Source organism: Glycine max, chromosome 5, assembly GCF_000004515.6.
Source record: "Glycine max cultivar Williams 82 chromosome 5, Glycine_max_v4.0, whole genome shotgun sequence".
NCBI classification, from domain to species: Eukaryota; Viridiplantae; Streptophyta; class Magnoliopsida; order Fabales; family Fabaceae; genus Glycine; species Glycine max.
The window spans coordinates 34,096,723-34,119,338 of record NC_038241.2 but is presented as its reverse complement, the minus strand read 5'-3'; the positions used below and the strand labels follow the sequence as shown (position 1 = coordinate 34,119,338).

The following is a 22,616-nucleotide window of genomic DNA, read 5'->3' as shown; positions in this document are numbered from 1 at the left end:
TAGTCCTTATAAATTATGTTTGTTTTATTTTTCATCGTTACGACGTTTTAGATAATATTTTTTTATTTTTCAAAGTGCTATCTAAATTATTTTAAGGACTAAAAACAAAAAAAAACATAATTTTCAAGGACTAACAGAAAAAAAACCAGGAAGAAAAATAAAATAAGAAAACTAAATTACAAGGAACAAAAATGTATTTAAACCAAAATTTTAAAATTAAAAGGAGGTACAAGGAGAAATATGTGGGGTGCAAGAAGTAATGGCCTGGCAAAGTTTATCATAATGATTATTGGACCTCCCACGGGTGATAAGTAGAGGGCAATTGCACCCGGTAGGTGATAAGTAGAGGGCAATTGCACCTTCTTGTGCACCCAGTAAATTTTTTGTAAATTCGTATGAACATATAAATTGTAAATTTATATTTTCAATTTTTTATTAAAAAAAACATTTTTAATGTTTTTTAATAAATTTAATTATAGTTTTTTATAATTATGATTTTTGATTTTGTCCTTATTATAATTAATTTTGACATTATAATTTATTTTTTTACATATATTAATTTTAAATAAAAATCATAGATTTAATAAAAATTTATATATGTCAATAAATTAATTATTAGATCAAAATTAAATGTCATAAAATTTATTATATAAACATAATTGACATTAATTATATGTGTATTAAATATACCTTAAAAATTTTAGTGTTATATATAGTGATATTAATTATTTTATAACATAATTGACCAGCTCTAAGTGATTAGAGAATCATACTAATAATGCAAAAGTCAAAAGTTCAATCCTTTATGAATCATTAATTTTAAATTAATTCATAAAACGCATTTAAAAAAATTAAAAAAATTTGTAATCCATATATGAATTGCAAATCTATATGTTTATTAGTAGGGGTACTTTCAGAATTTACAAAAATTTACTAGGTGCATAAGAAAAATACTAGGTGCAGTGCAAGAAGCAATTGCCAAAGTAGAGGGATAGCTAATTTATAAGTAATTTTGGGGTTAAGTCCAATTCTAAGAGAAGCGAACAAGCCGATAACAAAGCTATTATCGAAATCTCTTTTAAGTAGAGGTATAAAACCTGCAAAGCATTACAAACTAATTTATTTGCCTTTGTTCTCCACAATAAATACATACATACATATATATATATATATATATATATATATATATATATATATATATATATATATATATATATATATATATATATATATATATGACCATCTCATAAATTCTCTGATAAAGTCAATGGATTACCACAAACATTTGTTACTTGATTGAAGAAACTAAAATAAAAAAATTTAAAATTTTACAGGACTAAAAAAAATCTTTAAACGACTAAAACAAAAAATAAGATATTTTATAAGGACTAAATTGTTATTTAAGTCAAAATCAACTTACAAACAACCAGCATCACATGGAAAATGGACAGAAAAATGTAACCAAATCATGAAAGTAAATGAATTCTAGGATTAAATTTAGTTCTTTAGCATGAATGGAGATGTACAAATTATAAAGTGAGTGAACTGTAGAATGACAAAGTGGAAATTGAAATCCCTTTCTCACGTATCTCCCCCCCTCCTCCTGAGAGCATATCTTCGATTGCACAACTAGAAAGTCCATATTCAATCGAAATGACCCAGAAGAGGAGATACAACAATTGTCTAGGAAGTGGCAATGTTCATGAACATCAAGCCCCCAAGTGAGATGTCACTAAATGCCCACCAAATTAGAAGCCAATGCTAAAACAAATCACAGATTAAAACTTATACAAAAATCTCAATTTCAAAATGTTGAGATAAGAAGACGTATTAATGATATTCCTCCCTTTCAGGGATTGTCCCTGTAACTGAAGAATGTACAAGATCAACACGAAAGCCCCAAAAATCATCTCCCCTGCCACCAATCTGGGATTTTTAACCTCCGGTTTCTATGAACAGAAAGTTTCACCCCTGGAAGTTTGTGCTTGACCTGTCTCCACAGCATATCAACAGCATCTTCTCTTTTTGGAGGATATCGGAATTCATAATGATGGGAGATGCTTTTTAGTTGCCTCCACATTTCAGTCCATTTCTCCTTTGGAAATTTACGAAGTTGATCGATCATGTAGCCAGGCTGTAATGCCTCTTTGAAAGAGAAGAAAACCGAGAACTGGGAGTAGTCAATCTCATCCTCAAATGGGAGTTCAATTTGATCACTCACAATGACAGGAATGCAATGACTCACAATGGCATCAAAAAGCCGACAAGATGATGGTGTGTCTCCTGCTGGATGCAAACAGAACTTTGAAGAACGCATCCCTTTAGATGACTGTTGTATCAAGAGCAGTGGATAAAGGAACACTGTAGTTAATGATTTTAGCATGATACGAAAAGATTAAAAAAAATTGACTATAATTCCTCTCCCCTAGCAGATATCATCTTGGTTATATTGCAAAAAAAGTTTCAAAGTCTTTGCACCCTCAAAATGAAGCATGTTTTTTATTCAGGATATCATATGATTGTTTTTGAGAGAGAAAGTGAGAAATCTAAAACTAGTACTAGATTCATCAGGTTTGGTGGGGGGGAGCTCACAAACAATTCATTTTGTCCACAAAAAGCAAATTGTATCTCAACATTCAAATTCTCAAGAGTCAGAATGCATGGGGAATACAATATGTAGAGAAGTGCAGCACATGGGTAGTTCTTACTGTGTAAGTTATCTGAAATATCTTTCGCTTTTTTAAAGGAATCCTGAGTCATGACCTTTGATTTACAATGAAGAAGAAAATAGTTGTAAAATCAATCTTTTAAATGGTTAACCACAAATATTCCAACTACAGGTAAGGTAAGCAAAGATCAATTACGTAACTATACTGCATACCGCTTTTATGTTCTCTTCTGTAGCAACACTTCGCTCATAGTGAACATCATCATAACCAGCCAATATCTTTGCTAGTTTAACACGGACAATCCCTTCCTGCAAACATCACAGACACCACAAAATCAATTATCATGGAATTTAAAGAAGGAAAAAGCTCATGTAAACTTAGATTGGCTTTAAAGTGAGCAAGAATGGGTATATCCACCTTTGGATTACTGAGTTAAGATCACAATGCACTTTACTTGCTCACTTTAAAGACAAAATTACTTTAGAAGAACCTTGTCCTATTAAGAAACACATTATTCGTACAGCTAACTCTCAGTTAGACATACATCTTTCCTGTAAGTCCTCCCTCGGAAGAAAAGCAATGTGGAGCGAGACTCGTACGGATCTTGAGGCTCATCATCTGTAAAAGAGTCCACAACATGCACATACGGGGACACCACATCTTTGTTCAAATTAGACATGCCCCTAGGATAGCGACCGAAATCCACAACAACCTGAATCGATTCATTCAACTGATCTCGTAGGAACCTGAAGGCATTGGGGTGCGTCATGGGAAATACATGGTCTCTACCTCCAGACCTCTGCCAGTAATTGGATTTCTTTAATAATTCCATTAAATCAACCTGACACCAGAAACAAGCCCTGCTTAACATTGACAACAGAGATTTGTAAAACAATAGCTATGATGCACAGATACAGGTACAACCACACACTGTACAACACCCTGCATTTCTCAAAAAAAAAAAAAATACAATGTAAGCATGGCAAGAAACTGTATAACATACATAAAATCCATTACATATCAACTCAAGAAACAATTCAAAACAAAAAAAGCAAACAATTGTCATAACACATCATAAATAAGTGGAGAAAACAGCTTTTATGTTCCTCAGCACAAATTCCAAACACGACGGAACACTAGCTGTTCCAGATCCCTCTGGGAAGGATTCAGACCTACAATTAAGAATAAAGCCAATGTGCTAGCCCAACATAATCAAGCACAATAGCTGACACATAAGGCCTAACATCAAGAATCTTCTGGCACTACACCAATCCCAGTATAGTCGTAATGTACCAGATCTGATGCCAAAGTTCGTTAAGCAGACTCAACGGATTTCACAGGGTTGACCCTTGGAGGTATTTCTCACGCCTCATCAAGTAAGAAGCACCACCATAGCCTATAGGAGAATAATATAAATAAATCATATAAATAGGCCCATTTTCCAACTTTACAGTCTCTCATTCTCCTCCTGCAGCTACAATTCTCAAGCACTGACTTAGCGATGGAATCCATGCAGGTACATGAGCAGAGTTCAACTCGTGCGATCCTGAGAAGACTTCATTATGATATTCCAACCTTCTAGACTGGTGTGAAGTGAACTCATTCATTAAATTCTTATGATTTTTCAGCATCTAATGCCGTTTAACAAACATCCTGTATCATAAATCTTCACGTGATCTTACTAATCGCAATCTAAGGCTAAACATGCAAAGCCTAGCTGTGAAAAATAACTCTCACAGCATAGCATCTGAATGATTCACAAATCAATTCGGAACAATTGAGAAACGTAGCGACGCACCTGCAATTGGCGATCAATCTGCGTGGCGGGATCCTTCATGGTGTGACCATGCGTGTTGAAGCTGAGCGACGAGAAGAACGGCACGAAGAACGCTTGGGCGAGTTCCGGATCCGAAACCCTAACCACTTCTCTGCCCCCGCCGACGTTGAGGAGCGACCCCATCATCCAGTACTCCACGCTGTGCTGCTTCTTCAGCCCCCAGTTCACCGGCCACGCCGGCCAGTCCTCGACGGTGACGGGCATCTCCGCCGCGCTCCGGCGGTCAATCATGCCGACGTTGAATCGGCGAGGGAGATCGTACATGAAAACCCGAAGAGGCGGGTCGGGTGCACAGGGAGCAGGTGCACCAGAGGGTAACTTTAGGCGCGGGAAGAAATAAGGTCGAATGTCGAGGGTGCCTATGAAAATTGAGTAAGAAAGGACGAGCAAGAGCACGAAAATGAACGAGAGAACCACTTTTCCATACATTGCAGTTTCTTTTTCTTCTTCTTGTTTTTTGAAATATTCCGGGGAATAATAGTGAGCCTGATTGATGCTTGTAAGTTATCTTCTTCTTCTGCAGCTTCTGATACGACTTGCTTTCTTAGCTCTGCGATCAGTTGCGATGTCAGCCAAATGTGAAGGCCAAGAAGATGCATTTCTTCCAGAGTGAGCTTATGTCGTTTTCTTTTCTAATTTCTAATTTTAATCATCTAATGGGATGGGAAAAAAATACTATTAATTTTTTATAAAAATAAATATTTTGTATATTAATGCTGATAATAGTTTTCATACTATTATATAATCACAAATTTTATAATTATAAATATAATAATATTGAAAGTAGAAAATATTTTATGCTAGCAACACAATTCTTTTTTTAACTCGTCAAAAAAACAATTTTTTATATAATCACTAATTAATAAATAAATATAAGTATTTTTTATTCATTAAAATATAACCTCTTTATTTTGGAGGTAATAAATCTGCAAACATTGACAAAAATTTACGATTGAATAAAGAACTTTGATTTTCTTCTCATTCACTTGTAGTTGATTTTTGTCCGCGTCCCTTATAACAATTTCAAAAAAATTGCATGTGCACTTTGGTAGTTTTTATTTTTGCATGTGCACTTTGAATGTAGTATTCACGGATCAGGAGGATCCGGCAGATTTGACCTTTTAAAATAAATTTTCATGTGCACTTTCGTGTTTTTGAATGCAGTGTTGAGGATTATCATATCCTAATTTTGTTCGGGGACTATTATTTGTTGGCATGCGACCTTCGTTTGATCACGTAAAAATGTTTAACACCCATCGTTGTAGAATCCGTAAAGTTTCGAGATGTTTCGGGAAAAAACCGGTCAAAAACACAAAAACAGAAGTGTATTTAGAAAAGTCGAGTGTGTGTAAATAAACTGTTACACTCTAATTTCATCCGAGGACCATTGATAATCGCTTTGGAAGGCTTAACACTCATCGCGGTGGAATCCGTAAAGTTTTGTGACATTTCAGAAAGAAAACAACCAAAAACACAAAAACGGGGGGTGAACTTATCAAGATAGGGGTGTAAATAGCAATTAGAATCAAGCCCCTTCCAAAGCATTTTGGAAGTTGGGTTGCCTAAGGAGGAAGCAACTAGGCGGCAAGCTCTTCCACGTTTTGTTGAAAAATGGTTTTTGGGGCTTCCATGACTTCCGTAAAATTTCCAAAAACCTTGGGTAACCATATTTCACTTAATATTGGTGAAAAGGAAGAGAAAAAAAATGAAAATCAAATCCAAAATACTTCCGTAAGGTACGAAAAGGGGGGTGAATTTAGTATTTTGGGTGTGCTTAGAAATCTTCCTCAAGAAGTCTCTGGGCGGCAACGTTGGCAAGCACCTCCCTTTTTTCCGATAAATAGGGGATAAGGACTGTTTCAAAACTGTTCATGACCCCTAGGATATGCATTTCAACTATTTTAGGTATAAAAAAAAACACGTTTCCGTGAAGAAAAATCAAGTTGAAGTGCTTCCGTAACGCTTCCGAGACGTTTGCATGAGCAAATCTGTGATGATTTTCCTCCGTTCTTCACCTTTCTTCGTCCGTTCTTCGTTCTTCAACCGGTAAGTGTTCGAATCCGAGACTTTTAATTCATTTCTTGTTTTGTTTGCTTTCATCTTCATCTCGTTCACTTTCAATTTTCTTTTCTTCTATTTTTAACGTGTTTTAACCTTTTATTTAAGTCGTTATCTCGCCTAATAAATGATAAAATGAATTTCAACCGATCATTTGTGTTGTAATGTCGTTTAATCACTATTAAAGCAAAATCTAACCGATCGTTCACGTTGTAACCTCGGTTAAATAAAAAAATAATAATAATAAAATAATCAAAATATCTTGAAAAAAAATAATAGAATAATCAAAATATCTTTGAATAAAATAATCAAAAAAATCAATCGGACGTTTTTCTTTCAAAGTTTCCTTGAATTAATTGACTAATAACCAAAGTGAAACTAAGGCTAAAATCAACTCACAAATCAAGCTTTATCCGTAAAAGTCAGTTAAAATTGTTTTAAGGTCCAACGCCTTAAACAGACCTCTTTGCTTTTATTAGTTGACATGGACCGTTCAAAAGCATAAAACCAACACATCACTTTTGCAAGAACTACGTAGGTCTGATTTCCTCATCACAAACGTAGGAACAATAGCCTCGCTTTTGTCGACCACCCCAAGAGATCGTTAATGATCCAACGCCTTAACGTTTTCTCTCATTTCAAAACCAAGAGATCGTTAATGGTCCAACGCCTTAACGTTTCTCTCCTTTCAAAATCAAAAGATCATTTAATGGTCCAACGCCTTAAATGACCTTTGTTCAATTAAAATCTATCTTGCGAAAAAAAATAAAAACAACTTAACCAACGTTTAGTTCTAAAAGAACTACGTAGGTCTGATTTCCTCATCGCAATTGAGGATACGTAGGAGCGAAGGAAACACCCTTGTCGACCAAAAAAAGATAAAAAATACAGAAGGCATAAAAAAGACATAAAAACATAAAAAAGGGAAAATAAAACAAATTGAAGACATGATATTGCACATTTGATTAAAGGTTGTCGTCCTTTGTGAGAGACGCGTGGGGTGCTAATACCTTCCCCGTGCGTAAATACAACTCCCAAATCTTTCACACTCAAAGTTCGTAGACCACACACGCTTTTCAATTTTTCTGACATTTTTCCCCAATAAACGTTGGTGGCGACTCCATGCACCTTCCTCCCTTCGAAGACGCACCCGTGAGCCCTGTGTCACCCTCCCGCCGAAGGGTAGGTTGCGAGAAGGATATGATAGACTTGACCTTTAAAAATTAGACTCAGTATGTTTTGATATACTAACATTTTGAGTTAATGCTGTAAAAAAATCATCTTAATTTGAATAGGTGTTCTATATGGGGTATTTGGTCATCCGAATAACCAGATACACCCCCTCAATTACCTGAAAAAGACATACTTAAGTAAGTCGTATATCCCTACACAAACAAGGAATTCAATTATTCAGAAACTTGTATATCTGCAACACAAAATTGATGAGAAAACAAGCTCGTATGATACTCGGATGCTTGTAAGCAAGTGGCGATGGTTGGAAGAACATACGGGTTGAAGGGAGCATATTGTCCCAACTCCCAACCCTTTGGTCTTAAACACATAATCGAACACCCTATTCGACCCATCCAATAACCAACATCCCGCACAAAGATAACTAATAGTAATTGATTATGATCTAAACCCTAATTAAGGTCATAATAACCATTAACACTGTTAGGAAGTGATAAGGAACCAAAGGCAACAACAGAGAACATATTCACGAAGCCAGAAGCAAGGGTGCAAACAGAGGTGCAAGAAGTAAACAAGCCCAAAAGAAGAATTACGAAACCTTCGTACCTTAAGGATTTCGTATGAGCAGTGTGATCATGCGGGTAGTATAATCTTACTATAATCAGCTTTGTCTGCCAATAGGGGACAAAGATAAAAAAACTCTGTTATTTGTAATATTCTTGCAAGCTAAAGGACAAATTCAGTTATTAGGAAGCGTTATAAATAACCTTATAAATAAAGCAAGAGCAATGAGAAATATAGAAACACTTCCTTTACTCTTCTTCTTCTTCTTCCTCACGGAGGCCCTAGTCCTCAAAACCAGTTCTTGAGTTGCAGACTTGTAACATTTGGTGCTTTCATTGAGCTTCCATGGCTACCATACCAGCTCCAACCACGGCAACCCACACCACCCGCCAAACCACCTCTCCTCATTGCTTCCTCTCCACACTACCCTCCATCAGCAACCACCTTCCCTTCTATTTCAGCACACACCTCGAATGGCGGACGCCAAACTTTCTCCCGCTGGCGTGGACTGCCTCGAAGTCGCCTTGGCCAAACTTACCCTCAGTCAACTCAACCTCGCCACTGCTGTCGACACCTTAGCCACCACCATCGACGACCTTCTTCAGCGACTGAGCCTTCGCAATCCCACTCCACATTTTTCATCTTCCGTCCCTGCACAGGAATTGATACCAGTCACCATCATATCGACTCCGTTCATGTCGACTCTGCGGCTCATGCCATCTCTGCCACCCATGCCAACTCCATTGCCCATGCCGCCTCCGCCGCCCATGCCGACTCCGTCACCCATGTCGACTTTGCCGTCCATGCCACCTTTGTCGTCCATGCCGCCTCCGATTCCCAGGCCGACTACGCCTCCATGTCCTGCACCCGTGCAACCATTCCTTCCACCATTGTCAGGTCCGCTTCCTATGCCTGTTCTTCATCTGCCCAATCTCGATCTCATTCGTACCGCCATTTCCTTCAACAAGCTCATCGGCATTGTTCCGCTTTATGACCATGTAGTTGTTCCGAATGACAAGCCTTGGAAAAATAAAGACATGGCGTTGTTTGAGATGGGGCATGTGTCCTATGGGACTGCCATGGCCGCACAACCATTTGCCTTTGCACTATGCACAACTGCTAAATGAGATGCAATTCGTCGGAATAGACCTTGGGATCCTGATATTATTTTTGGAAGCCATAGTTTGAAGCCCCAACACCTTGAGGATAAGGTGTTTTTGATGGGGCAGGGAATGTTAGGAAGTGATAAGGAACCAAAGGCAACAACAAAGAACATATTCACGAAGCCAGAAGCAAGGGTGCAATCAGAGGTGCAAGAAGTAAACAAGCCCAAAAAAAGAATTACGAAACCTCCGTACCTTAAGGATTTCATATGAGCAGCATGGCCATGGGGTAGTATAATCTTGCTAGAATAAGCTTTGTCTACCAATAGGGGACAAAGATAACAAACTTTGTTATTTGTAATATTCTTACAAGCTAAAGGACAAATTCAGTTATTAGGAAGCATTATAAATAACCTTGTAAATAAAATAAGAGCAATGAGAAATATAGAAGCACTTCCTTTACTCTTCTTCTTCTTCCTCATGGAGGCCCTGGTCCTCGAAACCAGTTCTTGAGTTGCAGACCCATAACAAACACTATAAGAAATAATCAACAAAGGATTACCAAAAATGGTAATCGTGCGTAAAAGTTCACATGTCCAATATCCATTAAGATAGATATATATAAATAAGGATGAGATTTTTTAAATACAACACTTGATTTTTATTTATTATATCTATTTATTATTGTACGTTGTGTCCTAATTTAAGTGTCTGATTTCCTTTTTACAAGTATCACAATCCTCCAAAGAATTTGACAACCAAATACTAAGGAAGAACTGTTGAATAAAGAGAACCATTATGGAGTACAATTATTTAGTCATCTCTTGACAAAAACATGTCCTGTATTTATTTAGAAATACTTGCTAATTCCTTCTATAAAATTAAGTCAATGTACATTAATAAATGTTTATGAAATTTATTAATATACACTCACTCTTTAGAAGGAGTATGTTAATGTAATTATGATTGATATGGCTAACATATTTTTTTCTAAAAAAACCAAATAGGTGTGTGTTAACAAATTTTTAATTAAAAATATATATTTATCTTATAATAATATATCAATAATAAAAAGTATATTAATGTGAACTTGACCTATGTATAATTAGATCTTATCATGTGTAATTGGATCTTATCAACATGTCTTAAACTTTCTCATGAACACCTTAATGTGAACATATCAATAATAAAAAGACATATTTGAACTAATCAAATTCGAATTCAAATAAATAAATCAAGATAGTAGTAAGAATTCAAATAAACATGTCTCAAACTTTCTCATGAACACCTTAATATCAAATAAGGGAGATTTTATCTACAAAAGTAATTAAAACACCCTTAAACTTTAATTGTTGAATAGTTGCACTTAAGAGTGATAGTTTCTCTCTATTCTTTCAAGAATTATCTTGTTCAAAACCTTGAGGTTTGTCGTATTTTTTCCATAGTTTGGGAGTTAAAAAAAAAAACCTCTCCAATTCTTACCAACATCAATGTATCAAGGATTGAATGAAGTTTGAGGATCATTAGATCCAAAACTAATAAAAAATAATTAGCTTAAGTTAGTTTAAAAGTAAGAAATTACAATGAACAACATAAAGTTAAGTAAGCGAAATCAAATATAAGTTAGTTTGGATGGATGTATATATAACTATAGTTTTCTATTTCTTACGAGTATTATTTTTTGGAGATAATGGAACATTGAATATATGCACATATTTTATTGTATATGTATTCTAAAAATGACACATGGTTTTGGAAATACATTTCTAAAATATGAATACTTTATTTCAAAAAGTCATTTTTGATAAAAAAAATTTCATCTCATCACAACTTTATTTATTTTCTAATTTTGTTTTCCACATTGAACATGAAATATGACAACTTTATTTATTTTCTAATTTTATTTTTTTTATATGTGAACATGAAATATCCTCTCAGTAAAATGTCTAAAAAGATGAACATACCAATTGATGGGAAGGAAGGGGTAGCGAAAGAGAAGGAGGGACCAGAATACAATTCGGGCCTCATCGGCCCACCTTATATTATATGGCTGAATGTTACAAGACTAGTTTTTAAACCTATTATATAACCACTGTGATGCCAACTCTATTGTTGTCGAGAGCCAATTTCTTGTATGTACGCTTGTATTTTGCCTGTAATCTCTTCACTTGCTTATTTGAATTCAATTGGCATTAGATATCCGATTTATTTTCATAACATTATCAAATTGAAAAATGAATTTTTGACAAATAACAACAGTTAGCTGCACATCATTATCAAAAATATTATATTGACACAATCATTTGATTTAACTGAAAAAATTAATAATAAGACTAATTTATTACTTTTTTAGTAAATTCAAGAATAAAAAATTATTTTTTCGTCTTTCAAATATCTAATTATCAGTACTTAATAAATTAAAGAATGAATATGAATATTTATCTTTAGAAAATGAAATTATTGAATGTCGAAAGAAGACCTATGGCATGGAATTGGATCTGACCGTGGTTAAGATAACAGAATTGTGAGACGTGGTTGGAATTGGAATAATGATGGTGAATTAGGGATTTTTAGAAAGAGGAGAAAGGATGTTTCAATTTCAATATTTAAATGGTGATTGGAAAAAAGAGTCTAATATAACTTGGAAATCTACACAGGATAAGAAGGGAGAAAGAGATGTGATCATGGGAAAAAAGAGAAGAGGAGATTTTGATTATCTATAGTTTTTTTTTTTAAAAAAAATTACATAGTTATCCTTTACTCTGCATGAAGTTTAAATAAAAAAATTGGTTATTTTGTCAAACATAAAAAGTGCAGTGTTAACATACATTTTATAATTTTTAAGTGGGTCTATGTTGTTTTGTTTTTTTTGGATGAGAGGGGCAAAATGCCCTCCAATGCATCAATTAAAACCCATGCGGGAAAACAATCGACATTACATCGGTCAAAACATCTATAGACATAAAGGGTAAAACAAAATCATAAAACTCTCATATGAGCGAGTCTATGTTAGCAAATTATATATATATATATATATATATATATATATATATATATATATATATATATATATATATATATATATATATATTTGATTTGGTCTTTGTTTGAGCCCAAAATGATATGGAAGCAACTATTAACACTACCATATCTTCTATTGATAGTTTGACACTACCAACTTTTGTAAAATCTCTTTTTTACCCACTCATCAAATTCCTACACCCTCCTCTTCCCCTCAAAATTTTCATCAAGCCACCCACCCCTATCTTCTAGCACTCCTGCACACCTCCATCTCCATCCAGATCTAGCATTGTTGCACGCCCCTACCTTGCCCAAATCTGCGCTCATCTCCATCACCATGCCACCACCAAACCCATAGCTAATACACCATCTCTGTCCCAGATTTGAACCTAGCGACCACAACACTAGATGCACACAGCACCACCACGGTCTAACAATGTCACACCACCGCCTTACCTAGAACCCATGACCCTTGCACACACAACCTCAACATCTGAGGCTTCATGCGTGTGACTCCCCTGCACCACTATTGTGCCATCGCGCACATCCATCATTGCCATTGATAGCCTTATTGTTCTTGTCTGAGAGGTAGTAATATTTTGCCGCACAAAATTGTTTCCATTGGTGGAGAAAAAAATACAATGAAAATATGATTTTGTTATACACTATACAACGAAAACATGATTGTATTGTATATATATTTTTCCACCACCACTTAATTCAATAGAAACAAGATTCTGCTGTTCAAGTATACAAAGAAATCATGTTCCCATGAAAATGACATTTTTTCAAGATTTTTTTTAATGCACACCTGGGTAGTGCCAATAGCAAATCCAGTAGTGTTAACAGTTGCTCTCAAGTGATATTTTAAAGGGGTATTTTCAGGTTTGAATGAAACTGACCGTGGGCTGAAATAGATGTTGGGCCTCATTGCTCCACCATAGTTCCATATAGCTGAATGATGAGACTAGGGTTTTAAACTCATTATATTATATAAACTCCGTCAATCTTTGTGACAAGCCAATTCTTTGTGTAGGTGCTAAATCCCTAGTAAGCCGCCATGGTATGCATTTCACCTCTAGTCCCTTGAGTTGCTTAATCCGATCCTTTTCATATCATGCTTAATATTATTGCTTGAACATCTGTTTCTGCAGGTGAAGTACTCAAGGGAGCCTGACAATCCAACCAAGTGTAGGTTTCATTAGTAATCACTTTTTTGTGTTTGTAGAATCGACACTTATTCTCTAAACGACGACGTTTATAATCTCTCTCAATCTGAGCATTTTTTTAATCGTCTTTCATATGCAGCTTGCAAGGCTAGAGGCGCCGACCTTAGGGTTCATTTTAAGGTACTGAGTCCCGTTACTTTGGTTTTCTGTTTAATTATTTTTTGCAAGTCGAAAAGTAAATTTCAATTGAATAGCAATGCCATCAATGTATAACCAATTGTGGACAACTAACATCAATGTTATAGTTTTTTTTTTTTTTTGCATACACTTTGTTTCTTGATCGAGTATGGTTTGATTGATCAATGGTTACATGGATTTATACTTAGCAGATCCTGATGAAAAATGCAGGGGCCTTTTTATCCTGTTTGACCTTGGCCCTAGATAACTTGTTTTGATAAATCACAAAATCTGGTTTATAGAGCTTTTCAAATAATCTAAACAGAGTGGTGGCTTGTGAAAAAAGATCTAGAAACTGAATGGTTTTTTTGAAGCTAATCCAAATGAACCTTGTCATCCCCTTCCCCGTAACTGCATTAATTTTACTTGAGGTTGTCCCTTTTGCTCTAGTTTAACTTAATTTGGATTGAGTGGGAAAACTTTTTCTAAGTAAAAAATGAAGTGGAATAAACCTGATGAAAAAAGCAGGGGCATGTTGCCTGTGTGAGCAGGCCTCTCGTAACCTTCAGGGACATGATAACCATTGTTATTGGGTGAACCTCTGATCTCTGTTTGTGACTGAAAGGTTCAGTAAATGATGGAACACATGGTTTAAAAAACTGATGAAAACTTATCTTAACAAAAGAATGAAGTTGAATAAACCTGATGAAAAAAGCAGGGGCGTGTTGCCTGTGTAAGCATGCCTCTCGTAACCTTCAGGGATATAATAACCATTGTTATTGGGTGAACCTCTGTTCACTATTTATGACTGAAAGGTTCAGTAAATGATGGAACACATAGTGAAATCTGATGAAAACTTTTTTAATAAAAGAACGAAGTTGAATAATCCTGATGAAAAAAGCAGGGGTGTGTTGCCTGTGTGAGCATGCCTCTCGTAACCTTCAGGGATATAATAACCATTGTTATTGGGTGAACCTCTGTTCCCTATTTGTGACTGAAAGGTTCAGTAAATGATGGAACACAGTGAAATCTGATGAAAACTTTTAGTAAAAGAATGAAGTTGAATAATCCTCATGAAAAAAGCAGGGGCGTGTTGCCTGTGTGAGCATGCCTCTTGTAACCTTCAGGGATATAATAACCATTGTTATTGGGTGAACCTCTGTTCCCTATTTATGACTGAAAGGTTCAGTAAATGATGAAACGCAGTGAGATCTGATGAAAACTTTTTTAGTAAAAGAATAAAGTTGAATAATCCTGATGAAATAAGCAGGGGCAAGTTGCCTGTGTGAGGACGCCTCTCGTAACCTTCAGGGATATAATAATAATTGTTATTGGGTGAACCTCTGTTATCTGTTTGTGACAGAAAGGTTCAGTAAATGACGGAACACAATGCTTTTGTTGCATCATGAATTTGATTCATTCTGAGCTTGATTTTTGATGCCTTCTTTTTATGTTTTGTTTTTAAAAACAGCAGAAAATTGATGTTTTACCGAATGGAGGCAGTAGTTAATATATATTTCTTCTTTGTGGATGTTTCATTGATGCTAGAACAATGCTATTGAGTTTATTTTATTCTGAGTTATATCATTTTCCTAGACTTGAGACATTACCTTTTAAATTGTACTTACAGAACACTAGGGAAACTGCCTTTGCAATCAGGAAGTTGCCCTTGGTTAAAGCTAAAAGGTACTTGGAAGATGTTCTTGCGCACAAGCAGGCCATTCCGTTCAGACGTTTCTGTCGTGGTGTTGGAAGGACAGCTCAAGCAAAGAATAGACACTCTAATGGCCAAGGAAGGTGGCCTGTCAAGTCAGCAAAATTCATCCTTGATTTGCTCAAAAATGCTGAGAGCAATGCTGAAGTATTATATACTCTTTTTTTCCTTTTCCATATGGCTATTTTATGATTTCCAAACTAATTAACTGAAAATTGTTTCTTTTCAGGTGAAAGGTTTGGATGTTGATGCGCTTTACATTTCTCATATCCAAGTCAATCAAGCACAGAAGCAAAGACGCCGAACATACCGAGCCCATGGAAGAATCAATCGTATGTCAAATGTTGAGTTTTTTGTTTTAAGGCTTTTTATCATTTACACGGTTTTATTTATGGAGACTGTTTTTGCAGCTTATATGTCATCTCCGTGCCACATAGAGTTGATATTATCTGAAAAAGAAGAACCTGTGAAGAAGGAGGTATTTGATTCATCTAGTTTTGTTGATCCTCTCCCCCCCCTTTTTTTCAATGATTCATTATCTAATTCCTATTCTTTTTTTGGTTTGTAGCCCGAGACTAAGTTAGCAACAAGCAAGAAATCCCAAGCTCTTCGAAGTGGCACTTCATCTTAGATTACCACTAAATTGTTTGAGGCCCAATATTCCTAGATTATGTCAAGTGGAGAGTTTTGTTTGTTTGTTTTATTTTTGTTATGGTTTGGTATGAGTTTCATACTATGCTTCAAATTAATGAGTTAATTGAAAACTTAGTATATTTTGATTTCCTTGTTATCCTTCGGATGAATTACTTAACATTAGTTTCAAAAGAAATACTAAATGTTAGAACATAAATCGATGGTTAAGTCGTACTGAATTATTTTTTTGTTTTCTTTCCATAATTCTTTCGAATACCTTTTATTCAAAGTTAATATATTCATAATGAAACTAAATTATTACGTTGAAACTAGCTTATATTTGTTTTTATAGAAACATTCGTTCCTAAATTATTACGTTGAAAATGTTTTTGAATTACAAAATAAAATTATGTTGAAAATGTTTGAATTACAAAAATAGAAACCGAGTCCTTTTTTTTCTTGCTTTAAGGATTTCTTGGTATCGGCAGGGTTGATTCATAACGATTTTTTTTATTATCATAATGCATAACGATTTGATTGCCACTTTAGGAGCTCACTCGTGAAGGAAGCTGTCGACTCGTTTTCTTTGAAACTGTTGGCTATTATCCTAATGGTTCATGATGAAAGCTAGCTTATGGTGGAAATTCTAAAATGAATGAATGTTTGATTATTTTTGTTGATTTTTTTTCTCTTGAAAAGAAGTGTGTCTATCTAAAAGCTCTTTTTAACTTTAATAAGAGAAGTGTTCTTTAAAACTGCCCCCTTTTTTTTTCATGTCATCCTAAATTGCAGCTTACTCCCATTCTTTTGTAAAAAGAACCAGTCTTCATGCCCTACTCGTGCCAATATAATTTTTGACATTTTTTTATTTAATTTTGTACTTGTTTATGTTTCATCTCCTGTGTGTATGATAGAATAAAATTCCATAAAATCTAAAGATTTAATAAATTATAAATTATAAATATACAGAATAAAATATAAATTATATCAATTAAAACAACACCAAGGCTAAGGATTTCATATAGAATTTGCAATAGTTTTTATCAAGTACCCCCTTTAAGTTTCTGATTGCAAAAAATTTCCAACTTGGAAGAAGCAATTTCTGCCGTTTTAGAATGAGAACCAAGTGGATATGAACAAGTTCAAGTTTTTTGAATCTGATCCATTTTTAAAATGGATCAACGACACATTGAAATGGAAGCTTCTAACTCTTTATGCTCCTTAGCACACATATTGAAACGGAGAAGTACCGACAAGAGCATGGAAACCACATAAACTATGTTATCCCTGACAAAAAAAAAGCACAAATTCATTAGTACCAGTTTTAGAGACATGAGTATATCTATGACATAGGCAAAGACTCACCATAGTATCAGAACAAAGAGAACATTTTGTTCTCCTTGACTTTGGTCTTCATCTAAATAGAATGAAACCATAGTGTAAAAAATTAACACCAACAATCACACCTATCCTTGTAGCTCTCTTTATAACAATATCCTCTCTTAGCCATCTCGTCTTCACCACAATTGATGGATCTGTCAACTAAACTGCTCTTACTTTTTTTTTCGTGCTTTGAGTGGTGTTGTCAGTACCTTCATCTCGTCTTCTTCATGATTTTTATGGTTTTAGCTTAATCGTTTTTCTCCGGTCAAAATATTTGCAAGTTGCAACATCTCATCCTTTTTCAAGTCCATGCAAAAAACCACAAAACTTTCCATTACTGCCTTTGTTGGTTACTGTTAAGCCTTTCAGAGTAGCAAGAGATATGCTATGTGAGTGTTTGGTTTGTCTCTTCTGCAACTCTTTGATGCTCATGTTGTTAGTGGACACTGAGACTTTGGATTCAGACGTACATTACGGGAGATATGTAAGGAATAGTCTTTTGCTGGCTACAAAGAATCAGTCAAAGGCTTGATAAATTGTATTCCGGTTAACATCGGAAGGTTAAATTTTGATCTTAAAATTTGAGTTTGACATAGAGGAGTGGTAGGAATCTGGCATTACTGATTCTTGTGGATTTCAACGAAACTAATAAAAAAGGTTGAAATGTTAAATCGGAATTTTTTTTATTTGGATGAGATATTAAAAAATGTTGATAAACACCAAGGCTTGATCCTTTCACCCCCTAACCCGTGTGGGCATATCAAGCTCCAATTAGTTGCACCACTGAAGCTGAAAGAATGTTAGAATGTTCTTTGTTTCTTGTGTTTTTTTGTGCGGATAGAAGCATGAAGAAAGGTATGAGTGTTCTTTGTTGTGTTTTGTGTGTGTGTGGTGGAGCAACAAATCCATGTTGCTTGTGTTTTCTAATAAATGAGTGGACTGAAAAAAGCGTTGTATTATCATGTAAACCTAGTGCTATAGTGCAAGACTAAAGAAAATTAAATGAAGTTTCACGCTCAAACAGCGTTACAAATATTTATACAGTTTCTTTTTGCTAGAGAGCAATTTATTTTGACATAGCTGCAAAGTTCGACAGATTGTATATCCCTATCAATCAATCATTGACTCAATATCAGATCAACAGTGAGTTTCGTGATTATACACAGTTCCAACAGTTATTGTACTCCTGCAGTTTTGGATGAGGAATCATACTGTGTTTGAAGCAGCCAATCAGAAAGTGTAAAGCTAATAAATGGAATAATGTTTTTGTAAACGTGATAATGTTTAGCGTTTTTGGTGGGTGCTGAGGAGGTGGCATCATAGAGAGCCAGCACTTATTAGTTGGTTATCATGTTTGGCGTTTTTGGTCAGTTGTAATGTTTTTCTTTGGTTGATGAACAAGTGCAGTTTTTGAAAATAAAGATTTTTCTTTGGAGTAATTATTAAATTTTAGTTGTTATTTACATAAAAGAGGCAAGTATAAGAAGTATAAAATGAAATAAATAATAGAGATAGAGTCATAGATACAAAATGTTATAACACGAGTTGTTTTGTTTTCTTAGTATTATTCAATTGTAATTGATTTTAATTGAAATGAATTATGTGTAAGTTTTATTCGAAAACAAGAAATTATAAAAATGTAATATAACATTAGAAGGATTTATTCATCGTAATTAATTTTTGGATGATGCATGAAAATATACTATGCCATAAATTTGTTAATATGAATTTTTTTAAAGTCGGCGTTAATATAAAATCACCCACATTGGGATTCCTTCATCTGATCATTGTGGCTTGTGGATTAAGGTGAATGATGGGACTTTTAGACAAACTCCTTCCTATTTTAAGTTCCTTGATCATCCAGAGTTCCAACCAGTCGTTCGTAATGCGTGACATATTGGAGACACTTGGAATGAAAATATTGAAAGACTTATATACTAGGTCCCTTAGGACTTGGTACCGTGACTGTTTTGGAAACATTTTCAAGAAAATGTTGTTGGCCAGACTTCAGGGTATTCAGAAAAACTTATTCTCTAATAATAGTACAGGTTTGATTGCTTTGAGACAAAAACTCTGGAATGATTATATCCAAATCTCTAACCAGGAGGAACTGTATTGGTACCAACTGTCTTGTTCGAATTGGCTGAAGTTGGGGGATAGAAATACCCGGTTTTTTCACCAATCTTTCTTTAACATGAGGAGGAAAAACTAGCATTGGTGCCCTTAAAAATGACGATGATGTTTGGGTCTATGATGAGGACGATATCCCGAATATGGTTATTAACCATTACATCAACCTTTTTGCCTCTGAAAGCCATGATGTTATGATGCTGCAATCATTCCATTCCTTCCCTCCGATTAGGGAAGAAGATCTTTTATTGATAAACAGTGACTTCTTTGTTTAAGAAACTAATCATGCATGCTTTATTTTCTATGGGCAACCTTAAGTCTCCTGGCCCGGATAGATATCATCCTCTATTTTTTAAGTCTCAATGGGAGTATATTGGGGAATCTATTTTTGAGTTAATTTATTCTGAAAGTCAAAGAAGACCCTAAACTTATAGCTTTAGTCAACAAAACCCTCCCCACCTTGGTCCCTAAAGGAGCTGACCCTTAATATATGTAATTTAGACCCATTGCTCTTTGCAATGTGATCTATAAAATTGCCAACCGTGTTAACATTATTCTCCCATACGTGGTAGGGCCCCTTCAAACCAGCTTCATTAAGGGTAGAAATTCGGTTGATAACTTCATTATTCTCCAAGAGCTTGTTCATTCTTCTGAGCATAGAGTTGCCAATTCGGGCTTCATGATTCTCAAGCTTGATTTGCAAAAGGCTTTCGATAGAATTGAATATTTCCATGTTAATCTGGGAACCTATAATGGGATTGTGGCTTTAAGATGGCTAGAGAGCTGAATTTGCAGAATGTTCACTTCGAAATGGAGAGCTTCTCCTAACCATTTAGGAAATTTCATGTAGGATATCAAGCAATCCCTCCATTAGGACTCTTGGACCACTCTTCTTACCCATGTCTACCGTGAAGCAAATACAAGTGCTGACTTCTTGGCTGGTTTGGGCCATCAAGGGAACTACTATCCTACAGTTCTGGATTCCATTCCTATTATGTTGAGGATTATCATCGAATGGTTGTGGTGTAGTCTTTCGTTTTCTTTCCCCTTTATCCAAAAAAAAATAAAAATTCATATTATGATAATTTCATTGTTTTTCATCCATAGAGTACAACTATTTTCTAATTACATTTGAAGTTATTTGTGCTGCGAACTTTAATCTAGATTATTGGGTTTGATGGTGGAGTAGTAAGTGGAAAGAATAATTTAATATTTTAGTTAAAAAAAACTGAATTATAGTTAATAAATATTTATAATTTTTTTAAATTTTTTTTATAATAAATTGTTTACAGTTTTGTTGCTTTTCATGTTATCATTAAGGTTTTTAAGTATTGATAAGAAAGATATCAAGACTTAAGTATCTTATTTAACTAGTTGAATTAGGAATTAACAACACTTAGCTATCTTATTTATTTAAGTAACTGAAGTAAACCTTTCTTTGGTAAGACTTAAAATCTAAACCTTTAGTCAAAATAAAGAAAAAGTAAAAGAATACTGAAGTGTTTTTTAACCTTAAATTTATTATTTAAAAAACAAAATAAAAGGGTTGAAATTGTTTTGTGGTATAAAGTCGAGGAGGTTGAATTGAGTACCTCACTTTGCTACACTCTCCGGCGTTCAATCGATTTCACCATCTTCCTCTTCTGTCTCCCCCAAAGGTATCGTCTCATCTCACTTACTTTCTCTTTTGATTTTCCTCCCTTAGCATTCACATCACACACACACACACGTGCCAAACCCCATTCACCCGACGACACTTTCTGGGGGTTTTATTTCACTGAACATCCCGATGCTTATACGACTCGTCGTGTTTCTGCAATTGAACTTTATATTCACTTTTTTGTCGCAATTTTCCCTTTTCCCCAAATTTTAAAGCATAACCTAGACCGGGGCTTTCACACAACCCAGGTTACGGCTGTCCCAGATCTGATCTTGAAATTTGTGTTATTACAGAGATAATTTCTTAAATTCTTGATGTTGTGGGAAATTGTAGACAAATGCGGCTAATGTGGCCGAAATTGTGGTCATGCCGATTCCAAAAACCTTGATGTCGCGGTTCTTGATTTTGATTTTTGGCATTGCATTATATGATCTCAATTAACATGTAGGGTTGCTGATGCTGTGTATTTTCCCCTTAATTGTTGTTGATTAGATTAGGATGGATTGGCAAGGGCAAAAGCTGGCGGAGCAACTGATGCAGATAATGCTGCTTGCATTTGCTGTGATTGCATTTGTAGGTGGATATGTCATGGCTTCTTTCCAAATGATGATTCTCATATATGCTGGGGGTGTGGTTTTCACCACCTTGCTCACTGTCCCCAATTGGCCCCTTTTCAATCGCCACCCTCTTACGTGGTTGGATCCAAGTGAGGTGGAAAAGCATCCCAAGCCACTACCATCTGCCAATGTAACTCAAAAGAAGAAACCTGTTAAGAAGTAGGTTTTTTTTTTTTTTTTTTTTTTTACATTTTTGGGGACAATATATCTTTGAATTACATGATGCTTTGACAGTAATTTGCTGTTCTTAACCTCTTTCCCCTTCAGTTGATATTACAGTGTACAACCATATTTTTACTCTCTTTTAGATATTGCTTATAGCTGTGTTGTTGTGTTGGTTAGCCATTTTCCTTTTTTCTACCTGATTTCTTGATTTATGATAGGGGAAGAGGAACATTTGGCTGAGTTCTGACCCTTGATGGTTTGTGGTTTTAGTTTTAGTGTACAATTTTGATCATTCCCACAAGGTGATTACCCAAAGGACAAAACTTAAATGCAGTTCTGTAGTGTTTTTGGTGTTGTTTTCTAATCAGAATCAGAGTTTTACCTCAATAATCTGTTTAATGAAGGTTTCCATCAAAGGTCAACATAGTGGTCAAACTCCAATTATGATTGGAAAACAACACCAAAAGCACTTATGAAATTGCATTTAAGTTTTGTCCTAAGCCAAACCAAATGATATCATAAGCC

General features: G+C 34.9%; 4 protein-coding genes and 5 non-coding genes across 13 annotated transcripts; 8 read left to right on the top strand and 1 right to left on the bottom strand.

Annotated features, from left to right (window-relative positions):
* Positions 1-1,486: 1,486 nt before the first annotated feature.
* On the bottom strand, positions 1,487-5,125 carry LOC100797646 (probable arabinosyltransferase ARAD1). Of its 3 annotated transcripts, XM_026128473.2 has the most exons (5): positions 4,468-5,125; positions 3,214-3,510; positions 2,882-2,977; positions 2,709-2,763; positions 1,487-2,329 (listed from the first exon to the last, which is right to left on the bottom strand). In XM_026128473.2, exons 1-5 carry the CDS (start codon positions 4,933-4,935, stop codon positions 2,322-2,324), a joined length of 924 nt encoding a protein of 307 aa, XP_025984258.1. In that variant the 5' UTR covers positions 4,936-5,125; the 3' UTR covers positions 1,487-2,321. The 3 variants fall into 3 exon arrangements, with proteins under 3 accessions (XP_025984258.1, XP_003524893.1, XP_040871461.1); XM_003524845.5 differs by lacking the exon at positions 2,709-2,763 and having other exon boundaries at positions 4,468-5,124; XM_041015527.1 differs by lacking the exon at positions 1,487-2,329 and having other exon boundaries at positions 2,347-2,763.
* Positions 5,126-8,792: 3,667 nt separating this feature from the next.
* LOC106798866 (myosin tail region-interacting protein MTI1-like) lies at positions 8,793-9,446 on the top strand. Its single transcript, XM_014776051.1, has one exon. The coding sequence runs from the start codon at positions 8,793-8,795 to the stop codon at positions 9,444-9,446; it is 654 nt and encodes a 217-aa protein (XP_014631537.1).
* A 3,974-nt stretch (positions 9,447-13,420) lies between these two features.
* LOC100499784 (60S ribosomal protein L17-2) lies at positions 13,421-16,400 on the top strand. Of its 2 annotated transcripts, NM_001249062.2 has the most exons (7): positions 13,421-13,506; positions 13,598-13,634; positions 13,752-13,792; positions 15,420-15,650; positions 15,733-15,835; positions 15,914-15,981; positions 16,072-16,400. In NM_001249062.2, the coding sequence occupies exons 1-7, from the start codon at positions 13,504-13,506 to the stop codon at positions 16,132-16,134; spliced, it is 546 nt and encodes a 181-aa protein (NP_001235991.1). In that variant the 5' UTR covers positions 13,421-13,503; the 3' UTR covers positions 16,135-16,400. The 2 variants fall into 2 exon arrangements, with proteins under 2 accessions (NP_001235991.1, XP_040871110.1); XM_041015176.1 differs by having other exon boundaries at positions 13,426-13,506; positions 15,733-15,981; positions 16,072-16,286.
* LOC113001756 (small nucleolar RNA snoR74) lies at positions 14,308-14,437 on the top strand. Its single transcript, XR_003267243.1, has one exon. It is a non-coding gene; the product is annotated as a small nucleolar RNA snoR74 (small nucleolar RNA).
* LOC113001754 (small nucleolar RNA snoR74) lies at positions 14,498-14,627 on the top strand. The gene has a single exon (XR_003267241.1). It is a non-coding gene; the product is annotated as a small nucleolar RNA snoR74 (small nucleolar RNA).
* On the top strand, positions 14,684-14,813 carry LOC113001755 (small nucleolar RNA snoR74). Its single transcript, XR_003267242.1, has one exon. It is a non-coding gene; the product is annotated as a small nucleolar RNA snoR74 (small nucleolar RNA).
* On the top strand, positions 14,866-14,995 carry LOC113001758 (small nucleolar RNA snoR74). Its single transcript, XR_003267245.1, has one exon. It is a non-coding gene; the product is annotated as a small nucleolar RNA snoR74 (small nucleolar RNA).
* LOC113001759 (small nucleolar RNA snoR74) lies at positions 15,050-15,179 on the top strand. The gene has a single exon (XR_003267246.1). It is a non-coding gene; the product is annotated as a small nucleolar RNA snoR74 (small nucleolar RNA).
* A 4,756-nt stretch (positions 16,401-21,156) lies between the features above and the next one.
* On the top strand, positions 21,157-22,246 carry LOC100797100 (probable signal peptidase complex subunit 1). Of its 2 annotated transcripts, none has more exons than XM_003524844.5 (2): positions 21,157-21,307; positions 21,802-22,246. In XM_003524844.5, exon 2 carries the CDS (start codon positions 21,808-21,810, stop codon positions 22,087-22,089), a length of 282 nt encoding a protein of 93 aa, XP_003524892.1. In that variant the 5' UTR covers positions 21,157-21,307; positions 21,802-21,807; the 3' UTR covers positions 22,090-22,246. The 2 variants fall into 2 exon arrangements, with proteins under 2 accessions (XP_003524892.1, XP_006580118.1); XM_006580055.4 differs by having other exon boundaries at positions 21,189-21,307; positions 21,807-22,246.
* The last annotated feature ends 370 nt before the right edge of the window (positions 22,247-22,616 follow it).

Bases quoted from the DNA above. Each gene is read 5' to 3' on its own strand.
- LOC100797646 (XM_003524845.5), bottom strand. From the start codon at position 4,935: ATGTATGGAAAAGTGGTTCTCTCGTTCATTTTCGTGCTCTTGCTCGTC. The intron at 3,511-4,467 runs GTGCGTCGCTAC...TTCTGGTGTCAG, and splicing joins AGATTGATCGCCAATTGCAG to GTTGATTTAATGGAATTATT. The intron at 2,330-2,881 runs GTATGCAGTATA...TTGATACAACAG, and splicing joins CAGAAGAGAACATAAAAGCG to TCATCTAAAGGGATGCGTTC.
- LOC106798866 (XM_014776051.1), top strand. From the start codon at position 8,793: ATGGCGGACGCCAAACTTTCTCCCGCTGGCGTGGACTGCCTCGAAGTC.
- LOC100499784 (XM_041015176.1), top strand. The intron at 13,635-13,751 runs GTAGGTTTCATT...TTTCATATGCAG, and splicing joins GCCTGACAATCCAACCAAGT to CTTGCAAGGCTAGAGGCGCC. The intron at 15,982-16,071 runs GTATTTGATTCA...TTTGGTTTGTAG, and splicing joins AAGAACCTGTGAAGAAGGAG to CCCGAGACTAAGTTAGCAAC.
- LOC100797100 (XM_003524844.5), top strand. From the start codon at position 21,808: ATGGATTGGCAAGGGCAAAAGCTGGCGGAGCAACTGATGCAGATAATG.